Source organism: Oncorhynchus mykiss, chromosome 7 (assembly GCF_057628025.1).
Source record: "Oncorhynchus mykiss isolate SJ-2025 chromosome 7, ASM5762802v1, whole genome shotgun sequence".
Lineage (NCBI taxonomy): Eukaryota > Metazoa > Chordata > Actinopteri > Salmoniformes > Salmonidae > Oncorhynchus > Oncorhynchus mykiss.
The window spans coordinates 15,232,501-15,259,943 of NC_143028.1; the positions used below are offsets into that span (position 1 = coordinate 15,232,501).

At 40.4% G+C, this 27,443-nt stretch overlaps 2 protein-coding genes across 7 annotated transcripts in view; both read right to left on the reverse strand.

The window, feature by feature from the left end:
• Positions 1-4,739: 4,739 nt before the first annotated feature.
• LOC110527458 (ly6/PLAUR domain-containing protein 1) lies at positions 4,740-14,999 on the reverse strand. The gene is made up of 3 exons (XM_021608733.3): positions 14,467-14,999; positions 11,145-11,279; positions 4,740-7,888 (listed from the first exon to the last, which is right to left on the reverse strand). Exons 1-3 carry the CDS (start codon positions 14,513-14,515, stop codon positions 7,653-7,655), a joined length of 420 nt encoding a protein of 139 aa, XP_021464408.1. The 5' UTR covers positions 14,516-14,999; the 3' UTR covers positions 4,740-7,652.
• Positions 15,000-15,465: 466 nt separating this feature from the next.
• Positions 15,466-27,443, reverse strand: part of LOC110527459 (nck-associated protein 5) — a 176,654-nt gene continuing 164,676 nt past the window's right edge. For all 6 annotated transcript variants that reach the window (XR_016497109.1, XR_016497110.1, XR_016497111.1 and 3 more), the window contains one exon: positions 15,466-18,060. Coding sequence is in view for 3 of the 6 variants with exons in the window: in XM_036982868.2 (XP_036838763.2) it covers positions 17,737-18,060 (324 nt within the window). In the remaining 3 variants the exon portion in view is untranslated. The remainder of the gene's footprint in view (positions 18,061-27,443) is intronic.

The following is a 27,443-nucleotide window of genomic DNA, read 5'->3' on the forward strand; positions in this document are numbered from 1 at the left end:
CACCCTATTCTCTATGGGCCCTGGTGTAAAGTATAACACTAGTTGGTAATAGAGTGCCATTTGGGACGAACACTAGATAAACTTTTTTACAAGACATCCATTTCCATCACTGCATGTCTCAATCTATAAAGCATAACTATTGGATTCCAAGTGCCGGCTTCTATTTTAATCAGTGTAAAACGACAGGGCATTGCACCAAGGGTTCTCCCGACCGACATTATTCTGATTAATACAGTCTCTTTTATCTTCTGGCTTCTTCTGGTGGCTTGATGTATTTAGTGTAGGCCCCAAAGCCTGTTAATGTTTTCCCATTGCCTAATGATATAGATCCTCTCTTGCTCCCATCCCCAATAACACAGTTGAATCAATCAAAACAGATGTGTTATTAAGTTTCGTTTTCTTTATTAGCTCCCTTGAGAAAAAGATAAGTCGAGACACTTTTTTATTTCCCATCAGATCACTTTAGAGGGGGAGAGAAAACAAACATTTACTTTCGTCAATTAGCTGGTTTTGATCAGCCAGGCTGTGTTGTTGATCCTCATAACTTGGAGCGTTTGGACATGACTCAGGATGTCTGAGAGCACAAAGCAATCGAGGCAAAGACACTATATAATGCGCGCCCGTTTTCCTGTGGTACATGTACACCACATGCAGGCACATGCTCCTATACGTCTCTAACTGCGTAGAGTACATGCTCCTTTTCTTTAAATAATCAAAGCCATAACTGCTAACCCGAGTCGGTGACCGCGGTTACGGATTTTTCTTTTTAGGTGGTGTTTTTGTTTTGAGCATCTGCCCCACCAAAAGGTCTGTCTGTGCGCTGACCGTGCATGTCTGCAACAGCATGTATTTGTGATGCCCCCCCCCCATTTAAACATGCCAATTAACACACGTGAAATGATCACTCAGATCATTCCCATCGAAACTCTGGCTCCGAAATGATCCTATTAAGCCAGTATTAGCAGTCGGGTGATTAGGATGTCCCTATGGTTTTGGACCCACCTCCTCTATCCCTTCCCAAAAACATAATAACTACCTTGTACACAATCCTTCCCAAAATATGAATACTTTTGCCATCCTGGCTAACACACTTGCAAAGTAAACAAATCAAACATGAGTTGAAGTCCCTCATCAACTAGAGTGTTTCAACCAGCACCCCCTAATATGCCTACGTTTGCACAAACATCATTAGGGCCGAAGCAGAGGTAGCCCTATTGTTTCTAATAATCTCTGTCTTTTTGCTGTTTCTTAAACCCAGGAGGTCTGTAGTCTGCAGTTAGTACCCCCTCTTCTCCTACTATCTCAATCCTTTTGGCTCTCTCCTTTTCCACACAGCCTCTCTGCTTAATAGCGCTGTCTGTCGCCAACACTTTTTCTGCTGCAGGGTGCAGTTGCCGCTGCTTTAATGATCCTGTTCGAGAAGGTACAGGAGCGTCCGCTTTGCTTGTGTTCAGCACTGTGTTTCTCTGTGATCTTGTGCGTCTAACTGTGTACTTTTATCCCACCGGCCGAGGCTTAATCTTCTTCATTTACTGTACAAAGTGTACATAATTGCTTCCGGCTCACATGTGCCTCAATGTGCCTCTGCCGGAATTGTGCCTCTGCCGGAATTACTTTTGTACGTTGAGAGGAACATGGGGCTCCATTGCCCTTGCCAGAGGTTGTAAAGAAGCCATGAGGCGTTATGTCTCACTGAAGGGGCTTTTGGGCCTGGTGAATCAGCATTCGATGAGAGACTGACAGACTGACAGACAATGTAATTTTGGCTGCATTTACAGAGGCAGCCCAATTTTGATATTTTTTCCAGTAATTGGTCTTTTGACCAGTCACATCAGTCCTTTTCACAACTTTTTCAGAGCTGATCTGATTGGACAAAAGATCAATTTCTAAAAAAAAATCTGAACTCTACCTTAGAGAGGCACATAGAATCGGTTTCTAAATCACTTACGCCTGCAGCAGCCCCTTCTGAAGTGCATGTTATCTTGTCCCCCGCGGGACAGTTGCGCTAACGTAGGCTAATGTGATTAGCATGAGGTTGTAAGTAACAAGAACATTTCCCAGGACATAGACGTATCTGATATTGGCAGAAAGCTTCAATTCTTGTTAATCTAGCTGCTCTGTCCCATTTACAGTAGATTTTACAGTGAAATAATACCATGCTATTGTTTGCGGAGAGTGCACAGTTATGAACTTGAAAATGTATTAATAAACCAATTAGGCACATTTGGGCAGTCTTGATACAAATTGTTGAACAGAAATACAATGGTTCATTGGATCAGTCTAAAACTTTGCACGTACACTGCTGCCATCTAGTGACCAAAATGTAAATTGCACCTGGGCATTTCAGGTACAACAATAAATAATAACTGCATGTTTCTTTCTTTGTATTATCTTTTACAAGATCTATTCTATATTCTCCTACATTTCCACAAACTTCAAAGTGTTTCCTTTCAAATGGTATCAATAATATGCATATCCTTGCTTCAGGTCCTGGGCTACAGGCAGTTAGATTTGGGTATGTCATTCTAGGCAAAAATTGAAAAAAGGGGCGGATCCTTAAGAGGTTTTAACACAAAACTATTTGCCTGAGAGTTTATTTGTTGAGAAGCCATAACAATCACATCTTCAATGTGTTCTAGTGTAATTGCATTCCACGCCAAGACGCTTGAAATAAGCAGCAAGACTCATTGTGAGAAACAGTGTAGAGAGCATTTGAGAGGAGGTTTTCAATCATGGCCGCTTTGTATTCAAACCACTCTCTAGGTGTTTTTGTTCACGGGCTTTAAATCTCTTATTTTCTTTGCCAGCCTTTATCAGGTCACAATGAAAATCAGTGGGGACTATCTCTAAAGTGGGCATTCTGGGCTTTTGTATATGATATTAGAAACACACACACAGAGATATTGATGACTCCAGAAGAAGCCCAATCAGACTTTCTGCTGAAGATACTTATCTCGTTGACATAAACTTCCACCAGCCTTGTTATAACATTTATGTCATCTATACTTCTCCTCTTTTATATGAAGAGCCAGTCTGGTCCTCTCTCCCCAGACAAATGCATAGTGGGAGAAAGCTAAAGGCTTCATTTTAAACATACTTGCAATGTGTTGAATTTTATTTATCTAGGCAAGTCAGTTAAGAACAAATTCTTATTTTCAATGACAACCCCTGTTCAGGGGCAGAATGACAGATTTTTACCTTTTCAGCCCGGGGATTTGAACTTGCAACCTTCCGGTTACTAGTCCAACGCTCTAACCACTAGGCTACCCTGCCGCCCCATGCTCCATTAAGGTATATTTGAAGACATCTGATAGCATATCACTCCATTGTGTAGAGCCACATCCGTCTGTGTGGCAAAACAGTGCTATGTAAAGGAAAGTGTATTGTGTAAGACTTGCCCACTGCCTACATTACGGCAGCACTGGGTTGTTTGTCACTGCAGACACCAAGGAGGCAGGGGACGACCCTGACACAGCTGATCTCTCTAACACACAGATTTGAACAGCATCACCGTCAACAGTCTTATCAATAGTTTCTTACACCATAGAAAAACCTACATACTGCACCATCCTCTACTTTCTTTCCTGCCTGAAGCAAATGATCGTTGTGCTTGTTAGCGCCTGCTTGTTCATCACTGACTGCACCGAAATATGTACTTCCCCGTGTATGCATGAAGGAATGGCAAGAAGCAGCTTGGTTATAATTGGTCTCTGCGCCGAACTCCTTATTGCCTCTCGTAGCATGATAATTGAAGGTGGTGACAATGTAAAGTGTATGGTAGTGTGGTACTCAAAGTGGAAGGCAGAAAGTAGCATTATCCGGTACAGTTCATTTAGTCCCTCATCTACTGTGGAGGGAAATGTAGAATCTTCGGTGTGAGAAATGTGCTTTACAAATTCAATGACATATTGTTATTAAACGGAAAGACATTACAGTGGTCTTACTAGTTTGTGCAAGGCTAGACAGCGAAACAGTGACAATGTTCTGAAGACATGGTTAATCGTCACGAATGGGTCGTCATAATTCCAACACAATTATACAGTAGTTGTAATTAGAGATACCTAATAATGCAAACCTTTGAGAGAGAAAAAAAATCTGAAATGAAGGTCTATTGCATTAGTATTGTCTGTAATAATGGAATTACAACGTTGGAAATTGGGAGCGGCAGAATTACAAGGAAACAGGTGCGTGGGTGGATGCTTTGTCCACTTAGATGTCAACGTTAATCGATGAAACCACTTCAATGTTTTCCATTCTGCCCTAGCCTACATCTAGCTGTGTGGAAGTGACAGAAATATGAAATGCAGGGACATCTCCCCGTGATATCCATTTTTACAGACGGTGGAATCAGTTGAACAAGGTCCACATAGTACGTACCTGGTGGTGAATAAGAAGAAAAACCCTAGCCGCTGGAGGTCACTGAAATGTCAAGCTAGGCTCCGAGACATGATATTTCACAGCCTCCGTCACCCTGGGTCTCTCATTTAAACGTGGGGCACGGCTGTGTCGGTCATCCCTCTCTCCCTGGCTCCCTTCCTCCATCTCTCTCTCGCAGTGTGAGTTTGACTTAACAAGGCCCACGTCTCACTTACAGACAAGTCTTAACTCCCCAACAAAAGAGGTTGGCATTTTAAGACTCATGAGGTCATTAAAAATCTTATTATACATATTGTATTTGTCTATTACGTATTTAGGTCAATTGAAAACAGAATGGTGAGTCTGCTGTTTCAGAAGCACTGTTTTCTTTTTGTCACAACTCTTTATTTGCATTTCACATGGGCAGAATATACAATCACTCTTCACAGAAGACCAATTAAGGTAGACCATCAAAAAAATTACCCATAATTCCCCAATTCTGTCTACCTGTTAGCTCAATGCCTTACACATTCAAGATAAACATCAAATCAGGAGGGAAAAAAAGCTCTATCATTATCACTATCGTTTAATTTAATCACTATCTTTTAATTTGAAAGATGAATCATGTCATACTTCTGACATGATCCTCTTTACAAAGCCTTTCAATAATTAGAATGGCCAATTAATAAATCGAATCAAATCAAAATGAGAGTAAGTTATTAGATATGTTTCTGAAATCTATTGACATTTCAATAAATGCTGTATTTTAAAAATAAAGGTCTTCCCTTCAGTCTCTGTGCTGCCATTTCAGAAGAATAAATAAATAATCAATTGACAATAGACTCAGCTGGAAAAAAAAGACAACGTAGATGCTGTAAAGCTACTGTTAAGCTAGTACTGAGTATGACTGGCAAAAGCCCATGGCACAAGAACCAAGAAAGAAACACTAGCCAACATAAATAAACACCCCCTCGTGTATTTCCTCCTGCAACTGTTGTCCTTTACACTTTTGTATGTACAGTTCCCTCCCAAATCAACTCCACAATGTCGCGTCAACAAGTAGTCATATAAACTCTAATTACCATTGAGGGGCATCAGTTTTGGGGATCAATAGAAACATTTTGACCAGTCACTCACTCCAATGTTTTATGTGGATCATGTTATACAATCCTAAACAGTTGTGTTTGTGCTCGCTCTGGTACTTTTGAGTGGCAATCCATCAGACAGGAAACATCAATCGAAAGAGAGAGAATATGATTTCAGTAATACATAACAGTAGGAGCAGTATTTGTACATGATGCATTGTTGAGCATATGTATCCATCAACTCTGACCCTCCACCCATAGCTAAGTGATCCATTCCACAACGCGCCGTACGTGGTGAGCGTTCCAGATCGCGGATCGTTTTGCAATTGTTTCCACTTCCGCGAGTCAATGTGTTGCAAAGGACATATGCTGCTGAATGAGCATTATACTAACATCATAAATAGTGGCAGGTGAGCAACTACACTAAAAAGCACCTCTACACAGTTTAAGCAGGTAGCTACAATAACCAATACTTATATCCGACCTTCCCGCAATGACAGCCACATATCTCATGTCTATACAGAACATTTTATAATATGCATCCCTGCAATGAAATGTCCTTAATGTGAATTTCTCAGTTATGTATAACTGAACTGCATAAGTTCTACAACTAAAAAGCTGAACTATAAGGACTGTTGAATGACTTCAAATATACTTTTTCTAGGCAAGTCAGTTAAGAACAAATTCTTATTTTCAATGACGGCCTAGGCGCAGTGGGTTAACTGCCTTGTTCAGGGGCAGAACGACAGATTTTTGCCTTGTCAGCTCAGGGATTCAATCTTGCAGCCTTTTAGGTTCCTAGTCCAACGCTCTAACCACTAGGCTACCTGCCTCCCTACTTGAAGAATGACACCTAAAAAGTTTTTGAAGTTGAAACCGGATGTTGATGCAGATTCTTATCATTCTGTAAATGACTACAGCTAATAACAGGTTACTGAATATGTTGATTTATATAACGTCTAAATTGATAAGTTTAAAAACAAATCCCTTGTGTCTTTCAGCAATATTTGAAGTCCAAGAAAGTAATTGGGTATATACAGATGTAGGATCTTAATTTGATCAACCTGTTTTTGCAGGGAATTTCCTGCACAGTAGGAAAAGTAAACTTGTAGTGTATTCAAGGTTTTTAAAGGCTTCTAAAGTTGTAATTTCCACTTTAACATTTTGGACTTGGTTTGCCCTATCAATTTTTTTTTATCAACCCCTACAAAAATGTCCATTTATTTTTCTATTTTTTTTTTTATCACCCCCCTACAAAAATGTCCATCAATTATAATCTACACAATAATTACAATTTCTGTAGGATTTGTTGCTGTAGGAATATTTTCCTGCTGTGAGAAACTGGTCAAATTAAGATCATACATCTGTACTTACAAATGATATAATACATGATATCCAGCATTTAGTACTTACTATAACAAGAACTTGTACCAGTAGCAAATGATGCAGACATCTAAGTATATCTCCACAATCCCTACAACTCGCTGTTCAATGTCCTCAGCTGTCAGTGCCATCTCTACACTCAGATCTATGATGAGTTAACACAATTCTCACACAGCTAAACGGCTGCTGAGTACTCACTGACTGTGATCCCGTCTGACTTCTAATCATCGGAACTATTGATCTGACGTGTTCGATCTACCTATAAACAGGAGAACACCGACGTTGATGAGGTCAGTGCCCACTGCCCCCAATAGGGACCCTACAGAGTAAGCAAAGGGTGATTGGAAGGCAAGGGATGAACGAAGAAGAAGGAGGCAATGGTAAAGCATTCAGTTCTCAAAAACTCAAAACACCAGGATTATAAAAGGGGATCCTTCCAAAGAGTCTTAAGCTCTTGAGTATCTGATCCAAAGATGAAGCTGTAGAGTCCACAGGTGGCTGCTGAGGGGAGAACGGCTCATAATAATGCCCGGAACGGAGCAAATGGAATGGCATCAAACACCTGGAAACCATTGAAACCATGTGCTTGATGTCTTTGATACCATTCCACTTGCTCTGCTCCAGTCATTACCACAAGCCTGTTCGCCCCAGTGCCACCAACCTCCTGTGATAGTCTCTTATGTATAGGATTCCTCTCCAAAGACGACACTAGAGTCTGATGTAGCCAATACACTACGTAGTGTTATGTACACTGTAGGCTTTATGTACTCTCATAATACTCTAGTGTGATCTTCGGGTAGAGGAGGGGACAAATGGACGCCTCTAGGTCTATGCCAGAGAGAGGGAGACCAGCGTGAGGGAGACCAGCAGCAAAAGAAGGGAGGAAAATGAAGAGGTGGCGGCCGACGGGACCGGGCGGTTCTTCTTCCGGGGCCCATTGCAGAGCGGTGTGTTACAACAGGAGATGCACACAGAGTTGATCCTTCCAGTGCAGAACTGCTGGTAGCCTGATGAGGATATGAGGCATGCCCCGGACGAGGCACAGGACTTGCGGTAAAATATGCCTGAAGAAGGAGAGAGAGAAGCGGTCAGGGATAGTGCAAAGCTATACAGGAAGTCCAGGTCAAGGTATGTGTGGTAGTGAGACTGTTGGTGAAACTGAGCCAAGTCTCGGAGCAAACTGAGGTAGCACAAGCACTGGGGAAGGCAGGGTTAAAAGTCCTTCAACTGTCATTTTTGTTTTGTTTTCATTAATGTATGTCTGTTTTATGTGATGTCTGGCCTATGCCATGTCTCGCACCCTTTCACAGCGCATTTTCTTGCGCGTAAAGCAAATATCTGTGAAAATCAGACAAAGCATGATCTAATCTACCCTTTTTTCACAAATATACAGGAATAACAATTACACATCAAGAAAATGTGGTGATTTAAAAATATTAGCCTTAGGATCTTAGCCTAGTGAGAAATTCTCGAGACAGACAGTATATTGTAATTCAGTGCTATTTGCAATTTAACAGAACTTTATCCTGATCAATACTGGAATGGTTCATATTCCTGGGAGGTGATCCTCTAAGTGCCTAGAACCTTTGTAGAGCCGTTGTAAAAAATAAAACCTTGACAGAATATAATGCTCTCAAACTATGGAACAATTGCAACAAAACTATGCTTTGATTTATATGGTGGCGAGAGAATGCACATGAACAAGAGTGTTTCGATTTCATGGAAATGTTGTTGTGCCATTAAGCTTTACCACAGGAGGTGGTAAGAAAGCCTGCGTCTCTCTGCCTGATAAATGAACACCTTGCAGGGACTCAACAACTCCCACTTCTCCCTACTCCTTCCTAGGAAATAGACACTGGGTTTTTGGACACAAACAAATCCAAGGTGACCCTGGAGATGTGACTCTCGCTCCACTGAATCTATAAGCATTAGTAATTGTTATAAGCATATACGGATGCTTATAATGTCTTTATAGAAGGTTTATAATGTGTTCTTTGCTGAAATTTGTCAACAGACTGCAAAGAGCTGTCATAATGATGAGAAGGGGCGGCAGGTATCCTAGTGGTTAGAGCATTGGGCCAGTAACCGATAGGTTGCTGCATCGAATCACCGAGCTGTCGTTCTGGCCCTGAACAAGGCATTTAACCCACTGTTCCCCGGTAGGCAGTCATTCACAAGTTCATAAGTGCTCCCGACCTGTCTTACGTTGCATTGTAACTGTGGCATAATGCGCTATACCTGTCGACGCTAAGTAAAGTGTTACGAAAAGTTGTAATTAAAGCGTAGAGAGGAAATAGATGAAAGGGAGAAGAGAACTGCTAGTCACATTAAAACTTCCATCCAAACTTTACTGCTCTAATTTACTCGTCTTTCTCTTGAAATAATGACAGATGAGCTGTCAGACAAAGTGGCAATTTGTAAATGCAATACAATATTCTTGTTTTGTCTCAAAGACGTCAGACAAGCCTTCAAGACAAAAGTAGACAATTTCAGCCTGTGTCTGCCCCTGATTACTGCTATTAAGTTTGGCATAACTAACAATACAACTTCAGCTTAATCAACCCTCTTCTTTGTTCCATACTTCATCACTCTGCACATTTAGAACTGACTGTCTAACAAACCAAGTCCCCAAACCTTTGTTGGGGGGAGGAATGGGTAGAGACCAAGCTGACACCAAATCACGTGCAAAAGCCAACTTTCCTTGAGGATTATGTTACAGAGGTCTTCACATATCATACACACATTATGCAAGTACTTCTTTCCACGAAAATGTTGTGGTAATTCGCAAATTCATTATTTGTGATAAATTGCGGTTGCTGCACATAAAGATAATTAGTTAGGCTCCTGGTCTCAGGCTGACATTATATGAAATGATCAAATTAAGGAACACATTCATTACCCAACATTGCTAGAAGGTTTTATGTTAGAATAAAAGTATGCATGAATTTTCATTTTATCTGCTTACAGGAGCACATAAGAATCCCTTTGCCAACATCGCATTAGAATCAAATGACTCAGAAGACCTTTCTAAAGAGTGCAGAGACTGGAAAAGATTTGTGAATATACTGTAAGCATGTGCATTTCACACAAAAGTGCATCCTTATCTCAAGGTTATTCAAACCATTACACAGCATTACACATAGTGTACATTTGTTCATGACATTATTGTCATAGATCATTGACTTTGAGTGATGTAGCTTGTCCACCATCACGTTCAGAGACATAGTTTGGGCATAAAACACTCGCTAAAGACAATCTAGCTACATGTATGATTTCTTGGTACATGTTTTTAATACTCTTGTAAATGAAAGCATACATTTGATCACAAGTGACATACTGTACATGTCATAACACTGGATGTGGTAGGAACAATAGGCCTAGTGTATTTGAAGGGCGTTATCTCATTAAGCAATAAGGCACGAAGGGGTGTGCTGTATGGCCAATATACCACAGCTAAGGGCTGTTCTTAAGCACGATGCAACGTGGAGTGCCTGGATACAGCCCTTAGCTGTGGTGGTATATTGGCCATATACCACAAACCTCCTGAGGTGTCTTGTTGCTATTATAAACTGGTTACCAACGTAATTACAGCAGTACAAATAAATGTTTTGCCATACCCGTGGTATACGGTCTGACATGCCACAGCTTTCAGCCAATCAGAATTCAGGGCTCATATTACCCAGTTTATAATGAAAAAAATATTAATGGATCAACTGAGTACAGCAACCAGCAACCAAGGGCGTTAACGTTCCTTTGGGAAAATCCCATTAAAAGAATATGAGCCATAAACCATGAATTAACTATGGTAATAGCCTCTTCATCTACGGAGATTCTTTGATAGTTCCCAATTGATTTAGTGGGCATACGTATAGGCCTAGTTTATGATCTCATTTGTTTACGTTACAAGGAGACCCTATAGGTCAGTTCCACTGAATTCAGAGATAGAGAGGAAGTACACGAAAGAGGAAAATATTCCTTATTTAGGTCACATGTTAAAAGTGTCACAGTCCGGTGTGGGTTGTTTTGCATTGCAAGGTAGGTGTCAGAGAAGGCAGTGTGGCCTGGGGTGGTCTAGCTGCAGAACACATCTCTATTGTGTTCGACGTGGGTTCTAATCCAACCCACGCCCTTCTGACACAAAACAGATCCCCCAAACTTCCTGTCTTTCTCTCACTAGTCTCTCTCATCAAACTAAAGCTCACACTCTGCTGTGGCGGAGATACAGCATCTGCGAGAAGGGACTACTCTTCCACTATCTCGATCCAATGAAGAACAAATGAGGAAAGGAATGGGACTGCCCAGGAGACTCTGTTTTCTTACCATCCTTCTTCACCAGTACCTCTTTCTGACACATGTCCTGCACGTTGACCGTGCAGTTGACAATGAACTCCGGCGTGGAGCATTCATTATTTTTCACCTCCTCACACTGGTAACATTGGATCTGGAGAGCATAGCCTGTACAAGAGAGAGAGAGAGAGAGAGAGAGAGACAGGAAGAACCGCAAGGGTTAAAACAAAAAATGTTTTAAAGCCCACAAGAACAGTTCACCAGTATCTGGCATATACTGTAGTAATCTCATTAGTCTATGAATGTTGGTCAAGAGAGACTACAGGCAAATTCTTTCAAGCGTGTTTAGCTGTGCTTGATTGAGCTTGCCTGGTACATCATAACCAATGGAGTGGTCAAGAAAAGCAAAGCAACTCTGCCCAACTGGCACTCCAGGCAGGCTTGATCTAAACGCTGAACGTTTTTTGAAAGATTAGGCCTAAAATCTTACTTGAAAGATTTGAAAATGTTATTTTGTGCAGTTCAGTCATTAGTATTATCCCTTGTTCATTTAGGGCCTTTCAGCCCGACATATTTTCCTCCCAACTAATCAAGAATAAGTGTTTTTTTGATCTATTGCCATTACCACAGACCAGGAACTGTATCCTCGAGGAGAGACAAATGCATCTTTGAAATCGAAAATGTCTCTTTGCTGGCATTTTGAAAGTCAACTTGGTACCTATTTGCAATGATCAGAGGACAAGGAGGTGGACTCTGAAAAAAAGACTGGATCTCCTCGATGAATAACAAATGTGAAGATTATCTCAATGAGCATTTCATGTTGGAGAGTCGATGTTGATGCTATCCTTGCACATGCGGACATGTTACAAATACCAGACAATAGGACTTTGAGCTAATATGATGACATTTCTGTACCACACCACAGAAAGCACTGACAAGTCACACAAAACACATACTTCTCTGACTACATACACGTTTGTCAAGACAGCAAAGAAACTCAGTAGAGAGGAGTTGTTTAATGCACAAACAGATCTGGAGTCAGGATAAAGGGATTTTGACTGAAAATAATGAACAAATAAGTTTCAACAATATAAATCCATACTCTCATTTACTTGCCAACTAAACTTAATATAGAGCCATCAGACACAATTGTGTGTGGAGGCTGGACATACTGTATCTGTGCAGGGAAAATGGCCCCTCAACTTTACCCACTAGAATAATAATTGCCATTCTGACTACTACAGGTCGAAACAATCAAGCCAGAGTGTTACAGACAAAGTGCTTTATCCACACACTCAATGAAGCTGTTGCTCCAGCACTGACTTCAAATGAGATGAATTCATTCTAACATGACTGATTGGAATTAAATGGAAATTGAGATTAACAAAGAATGACAGATGGTTGGCTATTCATGCAAAGTTGTTTCACAGGGATGAAAAATTTAACAGAGGATTCCCGGATGGAGAGCACAATCTGATTCAGGGTTTGCAAATGGGGGTTTAGCAGAAACATGCATGACCGTGCAATGATAAACAATAATTTAACATTTTCTCAAGCGCCACAGTTTCAGGTCATTTGTTCTCCATGACAGATAGTACTGTGTTCTAATTATTGAACTGGAGACAGTCATTCATTTCCCAGTCTGACAGCGCCATCAAGCACAAATTCAATTGAAAAGGATCCCCCCCAAAAAATCAGAGCGTAATTACGTTAAAACCAGATAAATGCCTCAAAACCCCATCCATCAACCGAGCAATAGTCTCTTAAAGTGCCTAAACACATCCTAGACTGTATTGCATTTGTCCTCTATATACCACTGGATATTGACACTATATATATAATGAACATTTAGGCAAGCATAAAGTTATGTACATATTGTCTATACTGTTCATTTTGTTCCGCAATACCCTTTTCACTGAGGTAAAATACCTCATCAAATTACTTAGAAGTCATTTCTGCTAACAATGAAGATGATGTTTTAAGGAGTTGGTATGTTAACCAAAAGCAGCACATCCAACTCAGAACGGACAGAACATTTGTATGTTATTTACACCAGAGGCATTTTTGGTGAGATCAAGTTCTTACACGCCACTGTTCATGTGCCATGTGCAATGGGTTCAAGTGGAAATAGGGACCGGAAAAGCTCTCCGCGGCTGACTGTCACATCATTCTGATGATATGATCCGTGGACGTATGTTGGAATGACAATGCGGACTTCTCCATTGACATGGATTATCATTGTCATTTTACCTGATTCTTTTTTTTTTTAGCAACTACATTGCCACCATTGTATACATTATTAGCATATCATTGCTATAAGGTGACCCGTGTGGATTGAGAAATCAGTTTATTTGCCGTCATCTATCTTCAATTGTGTATTTTCCTTCCACAGTCATCTGAAGAGAGACAGCTTTGTTATTCTCTGCATATTTAGTGATATTTAATATTCATCACAGGTGTTCAAGGCGTGGTAGATCAGCTCATTTGACACCCACTAAAGAAAATGGTGATTTAGTTTACTACATTCACCAGAGCTGACAACTGTTGATCAGTCAATGTTCCTTATCATTTGAGCTTGATGGAATGCCTACACCTGTAAAAGAAAATGTTGAATTGCATTTGTGTTGTCAATTAGAGAGCTATTAATTAGCTATTGATAAATGAGTGGCCTACACATGTCCCTCTGCTTTATAAAATGAGTGAATACATTTGTCACCTGTAATGGTGTCTAGCAATTAATCGGAATACTTAATAGCCTAATTAGCATACCATGTAGGGCAATTGTAAGATCACAAAGATGCTCTAAATATGGAATAATGTTCAATGTTTCAGCATGTCTTGCTCTATTATTTCACATTTACATTTTTAAACAACATCATTAAATTGAATAAAAGATATGTAAAATAGAAGTCTAAATCACATTTTGAAAATATCTGCCTTTGCACAGGTGATATGCGCAATAGTTTTACAGACGTAATTATGACCTAAGGTGACATATTTTCTGTAGCTGGAGCGCAGGTGCCTATAGAAATGTCAAATTCAAGAATCTGTGCCACAATTTCTTATTCCAAGACAGTTATACATGCATTTACTGAGATGATTTGATCTGCAACGGTAACCTCTTGCGCGCCTCCCTGTTGGCATTACTAGACCTCTCCTGGACTTCTGAAAAATATGTAATTGTTTTCATCTGACAACAAAAAGCTGCCCAAAATAATTTAACCATAATCCAAACTTGAATTAGATTGGAATAGCTGGAAACGTTGACACATCACGAGGAAATACTCTCAGCACCCGAATACAACGCAGAAAGACAACACATGTAAGATTACGCAGTCTCCAAAGTTTAGCATACCTGTTTTGAGGAAAATTCCAAGCAAAGTTGCATAAATGAGAAGCAACATCCTCTCCCAAATGACACTTTAGAGGAACACATCAGACCAGGTGAACTTAAAACGAAAGCAAAACCCTTAGATGGATCCGTGGCATCAAAGTGTTAGAGCACATTCTGCAGCGAGGAATGTGGTGCGCAGCGCTAAACGAGGGCGAGCTCTGCGGTTCGAGAGACCACGTTGCAGAATTCCAGTGAAATTGGATAAAGATAAATCATAAAACGTACCACGTGATGAAAGCTCGTGATATGGAAGCAATTCATCAATCACTCATATCCTACACACGCAGATCCGTGACTGTTAAATTGCGTCCAAATATGAAAAAGTCACCTTTGGATAGGCTTTTGGGCATGGAATGCACCGTTGGCAGCCATGCACATTTAACCAGATTTAGAAAGGCTACTATTCCTTAAATACATGTGTTGAGATCATCTCGTGGTTCTTCTGTCTGTTATGGATCTTGTACGTTTCGTGTTAGAGAGAGAGAGAGAGAGAGGTGGGAGAGAGAGCGAGAGAGAATGTTTGGAAGTCACTCTAGGGTGGCTGAATTAATTACTTTTATTTATAGTCACATAATTACCCATCAAGAGACTAATTGTTATAAATCCCCCTGCTTCATAAGGACTGTCTCGGAGAGTAAAGCTCAGTGAAAACGGGCTATACGTTTAACACGTTTTATAGTTGAAGAATATGACATGAGCTTTATGGCAAGCATTTGAAGACAGGACGTGGATCAAACCTTCCCTTGCCATTAACAATTCCCTGCTGTAGCCTACATACAGACATTTCAGGTACACATTTATGAGCGCAATGGCAAAAATCAGTGAACATCTCACTGTTCCTTGTGACTATAGTACCTTACATTTGACTACAGTATATGATATTGAACGCACACCTGTATGACAGCACGCACGCACACACAAACTTCAACCTCCAACAGTTACGGAAGCTGCACCAAATTTAAAATAGGAAATCATTAATTTTTATTTTTATTGGAAATGATTACATAAAATATATAATTAAAAGTCTAATGTAACAGCCAAAATTGCACACGTAATTACCAAAGTAACACTGCTGGTAACAGGTTCTCTTACAAAGGAACAATCAAGCAGAGAAGATGTGAAGTAGGACAATTAAACAACACTATACAGTTCCATGTACAAAAAGTGGGATATAAATACTCGTCAGCTAGAAAAAAATACACATTATGGTCTTAGCAAGACTCTCCTTACATATTGTTAACAGTTTCATGGAAAATTGTTCAAACAATGAAACGTACACAATCTATTTTGATTAGCACCAGAATCAAATTACGCACGTTTGGCATGATGATTTATTCCTATTGCGTTTCAAATGTGTTATTGGATAAAGTGATAAAGGGTGGGAGTTGTAGCTTTTATTCGACAAAATAAAACATTTTTTTATCGACAAACCCTAAGGAAGTCACAAAACGAGGAAACGGTCAAGAAAAGTTGAGCTGTTCTCAATCAGAAGACATATAGACAAGGTTGAATGATTGGGAAACGTAACACAGTGATTTAAATTTAAAATTGCATATACCAGTCAGCAATGCTCCATTCTGATATTAACTTAATTGCAGTATTTAACACACAAACAAAATATACAAAGAGGAGTGTTTTATGATTCTACAAGAGACACAATTTCAACAGTTCTGTTATCCTGGAGTTCATGAAGGTTTAACTTTTCAAAAAAATGTCTGTTTTCCATTTAAAAAATGACAGCATTTTCCGTGAGTTGTAACCTTATATTCAAGGTAACTAGGTATAAGCGTTGCATTTTCCCTGAGCTACTAGCATAGACCTTGCTCCGTAAATGTGTTATTGAAGCCAACAGAAGTTTCTGATTCATAAGTACCATTCAGACACTAGTTTAGTTCTGTTTACATTAAATACTGAGAGACCCAAGTACAATGGTGATGGTACGGGATACTTCAGGATTTGTTTCTACTTCCCCAGAGTCAGATGAATTCGTGGATACCCTTTTTATGTCTCTGCCTGCAGTTTGAAGGACGCTGCTAAATGTTCTCATAATGACTGGAAGTCTATGGTAACTGCTAGCATGCTAGTAGATACCATAGACATACAGCCATTGCGCTAACGCTAGTTAGCATTGGCTCACACAACTAACTCTAATTTCCTTCATACTTGATGCAGAGACATAATAATGGCCTCCATGAGTTAATCTGACTGGGGATGAAGATAAACGGATTTGTTGCCAAATATCCCAAAGTATCCCTTTAAGCCACTACACAGCAGTTGAAGTTCAGCTTGACAGTTTTGACTTGCTGGTAGAAATTATTGATTGTGTATTGATCATTTATTTCTCATCTGTAATACAACTCAAAGTCAATACTGACTCCAGTACATTCAATATGCAGGATATTATTCTTTAAGATTCCACAGTACTGGTGGTTCAATTAAATGTGCATATGCATGTATTTAGGTCACTTAATATAAAGTATAAATCACACCACTTCAAAAATAAAATACATTATTTGTTCTTGATCTAATGTGTGTCACATTCTAGTTCACCATGCAACTTTCAAGATACCACAGCAGTCTGGAAATCGTACACGTTTGAGCCAATGGCTTTAGGAGCTATGATTGCATGGTATGGCTTGCAGTGTATTGCAAGATGGTAGTTGTGGTGTGTAGGCCTGCCATTATGACATACAACACTGTGGCAGTAAAACATTGTTCCAATTCAAATTTGAGAAATAATGATCAGTGAGAAAACCATCTATCCACATCCAACAACCGTAATAGTTTTTTGCACATTTGATGATTCTTAAGGTATTGCTTCACACTACTAGGCATCCTCAGTTGCTCCTGATGATATTACTGATTGGTTTGATTTGGTGGTATTTACTCTGGTTGTGTCTTCAAGTTGAATTTCACTTTTTAAATTCCTTAAAAACTTTGTACAGTATTTTTTACAGTGCAATGATAAAAAACATTCCCCCTTCGGGAAAAAATACATTACGCTAGAAGACAATTTCAAATATTGCTTTCCACACCTTGAACGGTGGTAAGGTTGTAGCCTATAGTTTAATTGTCCAGGTTAGAGGTCATGCAAACTGTACAGTCTGGGTTCACGTCCTTATCTTATGACATCACCTATGACATCACTTCCTTCCTTGTGACCTAAGTGCTTCGGTTGGTGGGAGTAGCAGAGGACTCCACAGAATCATCCCCGGCCTCCACTTTCCTACTCTACACATCGTTGGAGCCTTGACTGGTGCATGAGGAGAAGCTGTCGTAGAGCGAATCGCTGAGAGAACCCACACGCTCCGCCCCGGGCTTGTTGGAGTAGTAGCTGGACGACGAGGGCTCGTTGTCAACCCTGCTGCAGCAGTCCTCTTCTCTCTCCCCTGCGGAACAGGAGCAGTCACCGCTACTGGGCCTTAGCTCTGTCTCCGGGTACAGCCCCAGCCCACTGCTGTTCAGCTTGTTCAGGGACTCCAAGGACACGGCTCTGGAGCCGACCTGGACCCCCCCTCCGCAGCCGCCTGTTGTCATGTCCACTTGATTCCCTTTCTACAGCAACAACAAGACAAACAAGAGAGGGGGAAATTAGACGAGAGGTGTTTTTGTCATCTGCCCACACTGAGTCCACACTGCAGCACATTATTATCATCACACTTTAAAGGGTCAATCTGGTATTCAAACAACAATAAAGATTTCCCAGATTGCCTCTTTCTCCATACCATATCATATAAGTAATCTGTCACTCGGTCTCTCAATTAAGAATATCCAGAAGCAACAAAAACAAAGGCTGTCATGCTGAATTTACACTGAGTGTACAACAAATTAGGAACACCTTCCTAATATTGAGTTGCACCCCCTTTTGCCCTCAGAACAGCCACAATCCGTTGGGGCATGGACTCTACAAGGTGTCGAATGTGTACCACAGGGATGCTGGCCCATGTTGACTCACGAGGTCAGTCTATGTCATGGAAATGTTTTGCACACTCAGGGTACATCTACTTCAGCGTGAAGCAACACCGCAAAGCAATTTGACTACCGCCATTCCTGAGTGTCGCATTGATTTATTGAGAGCTTTGTTTATTCTCCTCCCATGCTTAAGGCCCAATAAGTCCGTCTGGGGGAATCTGCCGTGAGATATCAACCTCTCTACAGGGAGAGAGGGAGAGGGAGGGAGAGTGATTCTCCTTCTTAGTTGTTTTAACACAACGTATTATAATGTTGTCAGCAGCCCATGTTGTTAAAAAAGAAACGAGTCAAACAGTGGCCGGCTTATTCTCGCTATAAATTAACCAATGGCTTAACCTCAAATATACTGTAGAGCAAACATCTATTGTATATAATTTTGCATATTGATATATTGTATATTGTTATATTGTTTTTGGTATGCACAGAGAATCTCACTTAGAGAATCTCAGTGAATCTCACTTAAAGGTATAATGTGGGATCTGGGTATCTGGTCAATGGAGATTTCAATCCATTGTGTGTTGAAGAATATACCACAACAAGAGTGGGGCTGCCATTTTTCTAAGAAATAAATCCCAGATTGCAGCATTAATGTTGCAGTTTCAGGATGAATCACTAGAGCCCTCTAGGTCCTGTTGTTTATGTACTTTAGAGAAATATTTTTGGCATGTACACTTTAATCGTGTTTGGTTGCTGAACTCATTGCCTTCTTTCATGGAAAACGCCTCCAAGCCATTCCACCAACCTTGAGTAAATTGGCAACACAACAATAGGAGAAGTCCCCAGTGAGATAAATATATATAAAAAGCTCTGCATCTCCAATCTAGCATAATCACAGAAATCACGCATCATGTAATTTTCCCACATACTGTCATAAATCTAACCACAGTGAATACAAAACACATCTTCAGTAGAAAAATAATGTATGTTGTGTAATTCAGCCTTGGTCAATAACTACTAGAATATCTTAACGGAAATATTTATGCAGAAATGCACTAAGGAATCTTGAAATAATTTGAGGAATTGTTAGAAGGAGCCTGTGCTCTCTGGCCGCATTTTATCTGTGGTAAAGGTAAACACAAATCTCTGGATAACTGGATTTTCCTCCAGCCAATCTACCGAAGGGGCCAAGCCATCCACACATTTCCCGGGTGGAGAGTATACAGAGGTATTACCATATTATCAGGGGTATAGACCGCCTTCGGGGTTGCACTAAGTCCTCATCATTAAGTGTTCATTGCCAGGTGCCTCTTAGAAATGGCTTTCCTCCCAGGAACTCCAACCACTCCGCTAACAATCTGGTGTTTTACAGTAATGCATTCTAAACACAGGCACTGCGGGTTAGATATTCTTCATGTACTAAATCAGCACAGAGAAAATCAGACTTCTGAAAAATACCACTTTTGAGGTACAATGACTAATAATGGTATTTCAAGGGTTGGTGATAAAAACAAATGTGATTCAAATCTGCACACTGACACATATCTCCATTCTAGCAAAGTTACAGGAAAATCAAAAGTGCTATATCGAAAATGCCTTTTAGTCCAAGACTAGGCTCAATCTGGGTCCAGGAAACAAACCCTATAGTATGTGCCAGTGTAGTGTAGTCTACAGGTGCATGGATGTGGGAGGCCATGAGAACAGAGCAGAGGGTGTATGACTTGATTGTGATCAGTGATTGGAATTGGGGTGGCCTTTCGTTCAGTGCCTATGACAGTGAGGAACAGCAATCATGGTCCTGCTCTTCTCAAACAGCACTGAGCTCTCTATCTCGGCAGGAGGGATTCTTATCTGTGATTGAATTTGATTTGGTGAAACACAATTACCACTCTTGTCTGTGGGTCGAAACCAACCTCCGTGCAGACCTTGACCATCCGCTGGCACCTAAGGAGCCAGTTGAAGTGTATCCTTTACAACGGAACACACAGGAAAACATCGCTTCAGGCACTTCAGGTGGAAAAAGAGCTTGTCAGCGGCTAATTGGTTATCATCTAGCAACACTGAGGTATTTCAGTTCAATGGGAATGTCTTGGGTAACTGGGATTCTGAAAGAAAATATACGTTGGAAACATTCTTACTTCTAAAGGTGTCAAGAGTCAGTCAGTCGATAAGGAGGCCAAAGAGAGAATGGCTGTTCTTCTCCCTGACTGTGATTCTGGACAATTGTTGTGTGTCTGAAATATTTATTGTTCATATACCACTAATGGTATACTGTTGTGTATGTACGTAAACTCAGCAAAAAAAGAAACGTCCTCTCACTGTCAACTGTGTTAATTTTCAGCAAACTTAACATGTGTAAATATTTGTATGAACATAACAAGATTCAACAACTGAGACATAAATTGAACAAGTTCCACAGACATGTGACTAACAGAAATGGAATGATGTGTCCCTGAACAAAGGGGGGGGGGGGGGGGGGGGGTCAAAAGTAACAGTCCGTATCTGGTGTGTCACCAGATACACCAGATACTGATACTGGCCACCAGATACACCAGATACTGATACTGGCCACCAGATACACCAGATACTGAGACTGGCCACCAGATACACCAGATACAGTTACGTCCCTGTAACGCACAGCATCCAGATTGCCTGCAATGACAACAAGCTCAGTCCGATGATGCTGTGACACACCGTCCCAGACCATGACGCACCCTCCACCTCCAAATCGATCCTGCTCCAGAGTACAGGCCTCGGTGTAATGCTCATTCCTTCGATGATAAATGCGAAACCGACCATCACCCCTGGTGAGACAAAACCATGACTCGTCAGTGAAGAGCACTTTTTGCCAGTCCTGTCTGGTTCAGCGATGGTGGGTTTGTGCCCAACGTTGTTGCCTGTGATGTGTGATGAGGACCTGCCTTACAACAGGCCTACAAGCCCTCAGTCCAGCCTCTCTCAGCCTATTGTGGACAGTCTGAGCACTGATGGAGGGATTGTGCATTCCTGGTGTAACTCGGGCAGTTGTTGTTGCCATCCTGTACCTGTTCCGCGGGTGTGATGTTCGGATGTACCGATCCTGTGCAGGTGTTGTTACACGTGGTCTGTCACTGCGAGGACGATCAGCTGTCCATCCTGTCGTCTCACGGTACGGCCATTGCAATTTATTGCCCTGGCCACATCTGCAGTCCTCATGCCTCCTTGCAGCATGCCTAAGGCACGCTCACACAGATGAGCAGGGACCCTGGGCATCTTTCTTTTGGTGTTTTTCAGAGTCAGTAGAAAGGCCTCTTTAGTGTCCTAAGTTTTCATAACTGTGACCTTAATTGCCTACCGTCTGTAAGCTGCTAGTGTCTTAAAGACCGTTCCACAGGTGCATGTTCATTAATTGTTTATGTTTCATTGAATAAGTATGGGAAACAGTGTTTAAACCCTTTACAATGAAGATCTGTAAAGTTATTTGGATTTTTACAAATGATCTTTGAAAGACAGGGTCCTGAAAAAGGGACCTTTCTTTTTTTGCTGAGTTTATGTATGTATGTATGTATGTATGTATGTATGTATGTATGTACAGGCAGTAGCAGCTGGCATGCAATTGAAATATATATATATATATATTGATTCACACTTACATGTCTGTACTTACATGGCTGTATATTGCCTCTACACTTACATGTCTGTACTTCTATTTCCAATTGCATGTCCAAGACCAAAAACATCCCTCTCTCTCCCCATAACATTAGTGCTCCAGGTAACAAGCTGTTACAAGCAGCTGGGGAGAAGGTGTGAACACAGATATTATATAGTTATGAGGCATATGGCTGTGTAACCTGGCCCTCTCTGTTTTGGCTCCTTAGATCCTGCCATGTCCGGCCCCAGCACAGCATCTACTGCTGTTTTCCCCCTGTCAGAGAGGCCTGCAGCAATCTCTATTACCCAGGAGAGAGAAAAAGAGAGGTAGCGAGAGAAGGGAGAGCAAGAAGGGAGTGAGAGAGAGAACAAGGGAGAAATAAAGAAAGAGAGAAAGGGGGAGAGAATAAACGAAAGAGGGGGGAAGAAAGAGAGGACGAGAGCCAAACTGAGAAAGATATAGAAAGAAAAAGGGGGTGGGGTTTTAAGGAGGCAGAGGGAAGAGGGGGTGTAGCCAGGCAGGCAGCGTGGCTGTCAGGCAGTGTCAGGATGATGAATGGGGGCCAGGCTGGGCCATGAGGTCTCTGATGAGAGCTGCCGAGCTTTACATCACTCTCCTGAGTGTTTGTGAAAGGTTATTAAAGGCACTTAAATCACCCAATCTCACACTGCATCCCCGCTCCCCGTCTGCACATTCCACACACTTCGCACTTCCAAAACGAATCTTCCATAACGAAATTATGAACTTACCTGACTGTGAATGGTTAAATATACAGTGTGGTCCCAACACCATATTTTATAGTAGGTATGGGTTTCCTTTCCACTCATACATTGTCATTTTGGTGCCACACCCACCACTGGTGTGCGTGGCCAAAGACCTCTATTTTCATGTAATCTGACCAAAGCACCAGTTCCAATAGAATCCAAGTGCCAATACCATTTAGCACTGCTGGGTGATTTGAAAAGTCCTAGTCAATCGATCAATAATATAATAATACTCTTAGCAAAAAAAAAAAGATCTTTAATTTACAATCTGTCGAAACTAAGAGAATAGAAAGGTTCAGAGCTTTTGTGAAACATCATCGCACATTTAAATAATAATAATATTGCAAATAAAATATACTGTGTCCTTAAAATGTACAGTATGTATAAGCTAGAAGTAGAAGCCTAAGTGTTGTTGTCCATTAGTTTACTCCAATTAGGGAAGGGGATGTAGGGTAAGGGGAAAATAATAAAGGAAAATAAATAACAAATTATATATACATAAAGTACCAGTCAAAAGTTTGGACACACCTACTCATACAAGGTTTTTTTATTTGACTATTTACTACATTGTAGAATAATAGTGAAGACATCAAAACTATGATATAACACATATGGATACATGTAGTAACCAAAAAAGTGTTAAAATTAAAATGTATTTTATATTTGAGAATCTTCACAGTAGCCACACTTTGCCTTGATGACAGCGTTGCACAGTCTTTGCATTCTCTCTACCAGCTTCATCAGGTAGTCACCTGGAATGCATTTCAATTAACAGGTGTGACATCTTAAAAGTTAATTTGTGGAATTGATTTTCTTCTCAATGCGTTTGAGACAATCAGTTGTGTTGTGACAAGGTAGGTGTAAAAGACCAAGTCCATATTATGGCAAGAACAGCTCAAATAGTCAAAGAGAAATGACAGTCCATCATTACCTTAAGACATGAAGGTCAGTCAATCCGGAAAATGGCAAGAACTTTGAAAGTTTCTTCAAGTGCAGTCGCAAAAACCATCAAGAGCTATGATGAAACTGGCTCTCATGAGGACCGCCACAGGAAAGGAAGACCCAGAGTTACCTCTGCTGGAGAGGATAAGTTCAGTAGAGTTAACTGCACCTCAGATTGCAGCCCAAATAAATGCTTCACAGAGTTCAAGTAACAGACAAATCTCAACAACAAATGTTCAGAGGAGACTGCGTGAATCAGGCCTTCAGGGTCGAATTGCTGCAAAGAAACCACTTCTAAAGGACACCAATAATAAGAAGAGACATGCTTGGGCCAAAATATATGAGCAATGGACATTAGACCAGTGGACATCTGTCCTTTGGTCTGATAAGTTCAAATTTTAGATTTTTGGTTCCAACCGCTGTGTCTTTGTGAGACGTAGAGTCGGTGAATGAATGATCTCTGCATGTGTGGTTCCCACTGTGAAGCATGGAGCATGGAGGTGTGATGGTGTGGGGGTGCTTTGCTGTTCACAGTGTCTGTGATTTATTTAGAATTCAAGGCACACTTAACCAGCATAGGCTATCAAAACATTCTGCAGCGATACGCCATCCCATCTGGTTTTCACTTAGTGGGACTATCATTTGTTTTTCAACAGGACAATGACCCAACACACCTCCAGGCTGTGTAAGGGCTATTTGACCGTGAAGGAGAGTGATGGAGTGGTGCATCAGATTTCCTCCACAACCACCCAACATCAACCCAATTGAGATGGTTTGGGATGAGTCAGACTGCAGAGTGAAGGAAAAGCAGCCAACAATGCTCAGCATTTGTAGGAAGTCCTTCAAGATTGTTGAAAAGCATTCGAGTTGAAGCTGGTTGAGAGAAAGCCAAGAGTGTGCAAAGTTGTCATCAAGGCAAAGGGTGGCTACCTCATAGAATCTAAAATCAAGAATATTTTGATTTGTTTAACACTTTTTAGGTTACTACATGATTCCATGTGTTATTTCATAGTTTTGATACTATTCTACAGTGTAGAAAATAGTAAAAATACAGAAAAACCCTTGAGGTGTGTCCAAACTTCTGAATGGTACTGTATATTTTTACAAAAGAAAATATATGGGAGATTGGAAATTATGCAAACAATTAAATTGATGGATGCCAAAATCTATCTGCAATATTAAAGCTGATCTACCCCCTAATTGTTTTAATTAATAATGCCATTACGCCAACTCCAGACTTTTACATTTGTTGGATGAAATGAAAATAGAGCTCTTTGGACACGCATACCAGTAGTGGAATGCATGAGAATGCATGAGCAGAAAAGTACCCCATACCTACTGTAAAATATGTTGATGGATCTTTGATGTTATGTGGCTATTTTGCTTAAACTGGCCCTGGGGCCCTTGTTAAGGTCAATGGCATCATGAACTTTACCCAGGACCGGGACATTTTATGCCAGAAACCTTGTTGCCTCTGCCAGGAGGCTGAAACTTGACCATAAGTGGATCTTCCAGCAAGACAATAACCCCAAGCACATATCAAAATCCACAAAGAAATGGTTAATTGGCCGCAAAATGTAGATTTTGTTGGCCATCTCAGTCTACGGACATGAAACCTATTGAAAACCTTTGGTTTGAATTGAAGAGGGATATCCTTTGTCTAAGCACAGACTAAGGATATCAAGGACCTGAAAGAAATCTGTGTGGAGGAACAGTCTTAGATACCTCCCAATGTGTTCTCCAACTCTTAAAACATTTTAGAAAATGCTCAATACCATTATCCTAGAAATTAGAGTTATTAGGACCCCTACCTTTTTGTGAAAAAATGCATATTACTCGTTTAAAAAAAATCTCCTTCTCTGACCAATTGTATTAGTATAAAATAATATAATTTTCAAACAATTTTGAGCATAAAATATACTGTAGCTCAGTATTTATATAATTTATTTATACAGTCATTTTTGCTCATCTTTATCAAGGGAGTCAATAATTTCAGACCCCACTGTGGGAGTATTGTCACGGTTGGACATGAGGGTAACTGTGTCCCTTTAAGGTCAAATCCATGTTAACAAGAAGTAAACAGGTTGAAAAGGAGTAAATGGGTTGAAAGTGGGTCCATCATCTTGGTTGGTTCATAGATATTAAATGAGGTTCTCTCTTCTGTAATTCTGCGTACCTTTAACTTGAACATTTCATTATTAACGGATTCGTTTAGAAAAGTGAAGGGCTATTCAACCAAACAATGTCAATAGTCCCCATAGGCCTTTAGTGTGTTGGTTAGATGTCTTTTCAAAGTTTCTTTATTTTATTTATGAAGATATTTTCTTGTGGAGGTCTTTCCAAGACCCATTCTTGGACAGCAAAAGATGGTAGGATTAAATCCATAGTGTTGCTCTGTCTTTGGTGTATTTGTCGTCGTTGTTTGGGTGATCTCTGTGCAGGTTGGATGCACATGATCTCTGTCCGATACGCTGCACTTCTGTAGGGAGTCTCATCGCAATCCGAGCCATGCTTTCAAACCCCCGGCTCACCACCGCAGAAGCCAACCACACGTAAACCTTGTTTAAAAAAAACTCAGTTACAACCCCACGTCCACAACCAGCAACCACACTTTACCTTATTTCACACTGACATAAAAATGGTCAAATCCTGGCCATTTTAGCACAAACATCTTTGTAGAGTGGGAGTGGAAGACTCATATCCAAAAATGTTTTATTAAGTGTAGACTAACGGCTGAGGAGACAAAAAGCTGCATACTCTATTTTATTCCCAGTTATTCAATGAATAGATGAACCAATGTTTCTGTATGCAGAGCCTTTGTCAGGGTCAAAGCATATACCAAGGGCATTCGTTTTCCACATTCAATTTTGAGCAGACAATTGTTCAGTAAATGCAGAATGGAATAGATCTGTACTTATTGAAATGTTTGACCCCAAAAAGAGACTGGCAAGGATGATGTTGTAAATTTAATTAAAAAAGGCATACACCCTGAGCCCTGCAACGTTGTATTTGCTTTAGCAGAGTAGCTGGAAGTTTCAGTACTGCTCCTCTTTCATAGGGCAAGACATCTATAGGCCAACAGTAAGAACCACAGTTCAAGAACATTACAAATATTCATTTATTTTTCCTCTCTCCCTGAACTTGTGTTGAGTCTAGAGGTCGACCGATTATGATTTTTCAACGCCGATACCGATACAGATTATTGGAGGACCAAAAAAAAGCAGATACCGATTAAATCGGCCGATTTTTATATAGATATATTTGTAATAATGACAATTACAACAATACTGAATGAACAATGAACACTTATTTTAACTTAATATAATACATCAATAAAATCTATTTAGTCTCAAATAAATAATGAAACATGCTCAATTTGGTTTAAATAACGCAAAAACACAGTGTTAGAGAAGAAAATAAAAGTGCAATATGTGCCATGTAAAAAAGCTAACGTTCCTTGCACAGAACATATGAAAGCTGGTGGTTCAATATTCCCAGTTCTTCAATATTCTCAGTTATAAAGTTTTAGGTTGTAGTTATTATAGGAATCATGACGAGTCGACAATTTTTCTCTATACCATTTGTATTTCATATACCTTTGACTATTGGATGTTCTTATAGACACTTTAGTATTGCCAGCCTAATCTCGGGAGATGATAGGCTTGAAGTCATAAACAGTGCTGTGAAGCAAG

Coding starts and splice junctions, on each gene's coding strand:
- LOC110527458 (XM_021608733.3), bottom strand. CDS start 14,515: ATGTTGCTTCTCATTTATGCAACTTTGCTTGGAATTTTCCTCAAAACA. Junction 11,280..14,466: donor TGGAATTTTCCTCAAAACAG/GTATGCTAAACT, acceptor TCTCTTGTACAG/GCTATGCTCTCCAGATCCAA. Junction 7,889..11,144: donor GGTACTGGTGAAGAAGGATG/GTAAGAAAACAG, acceptor CTCCTTCTTCAG/GCATATTTTACCGCAAGTCC.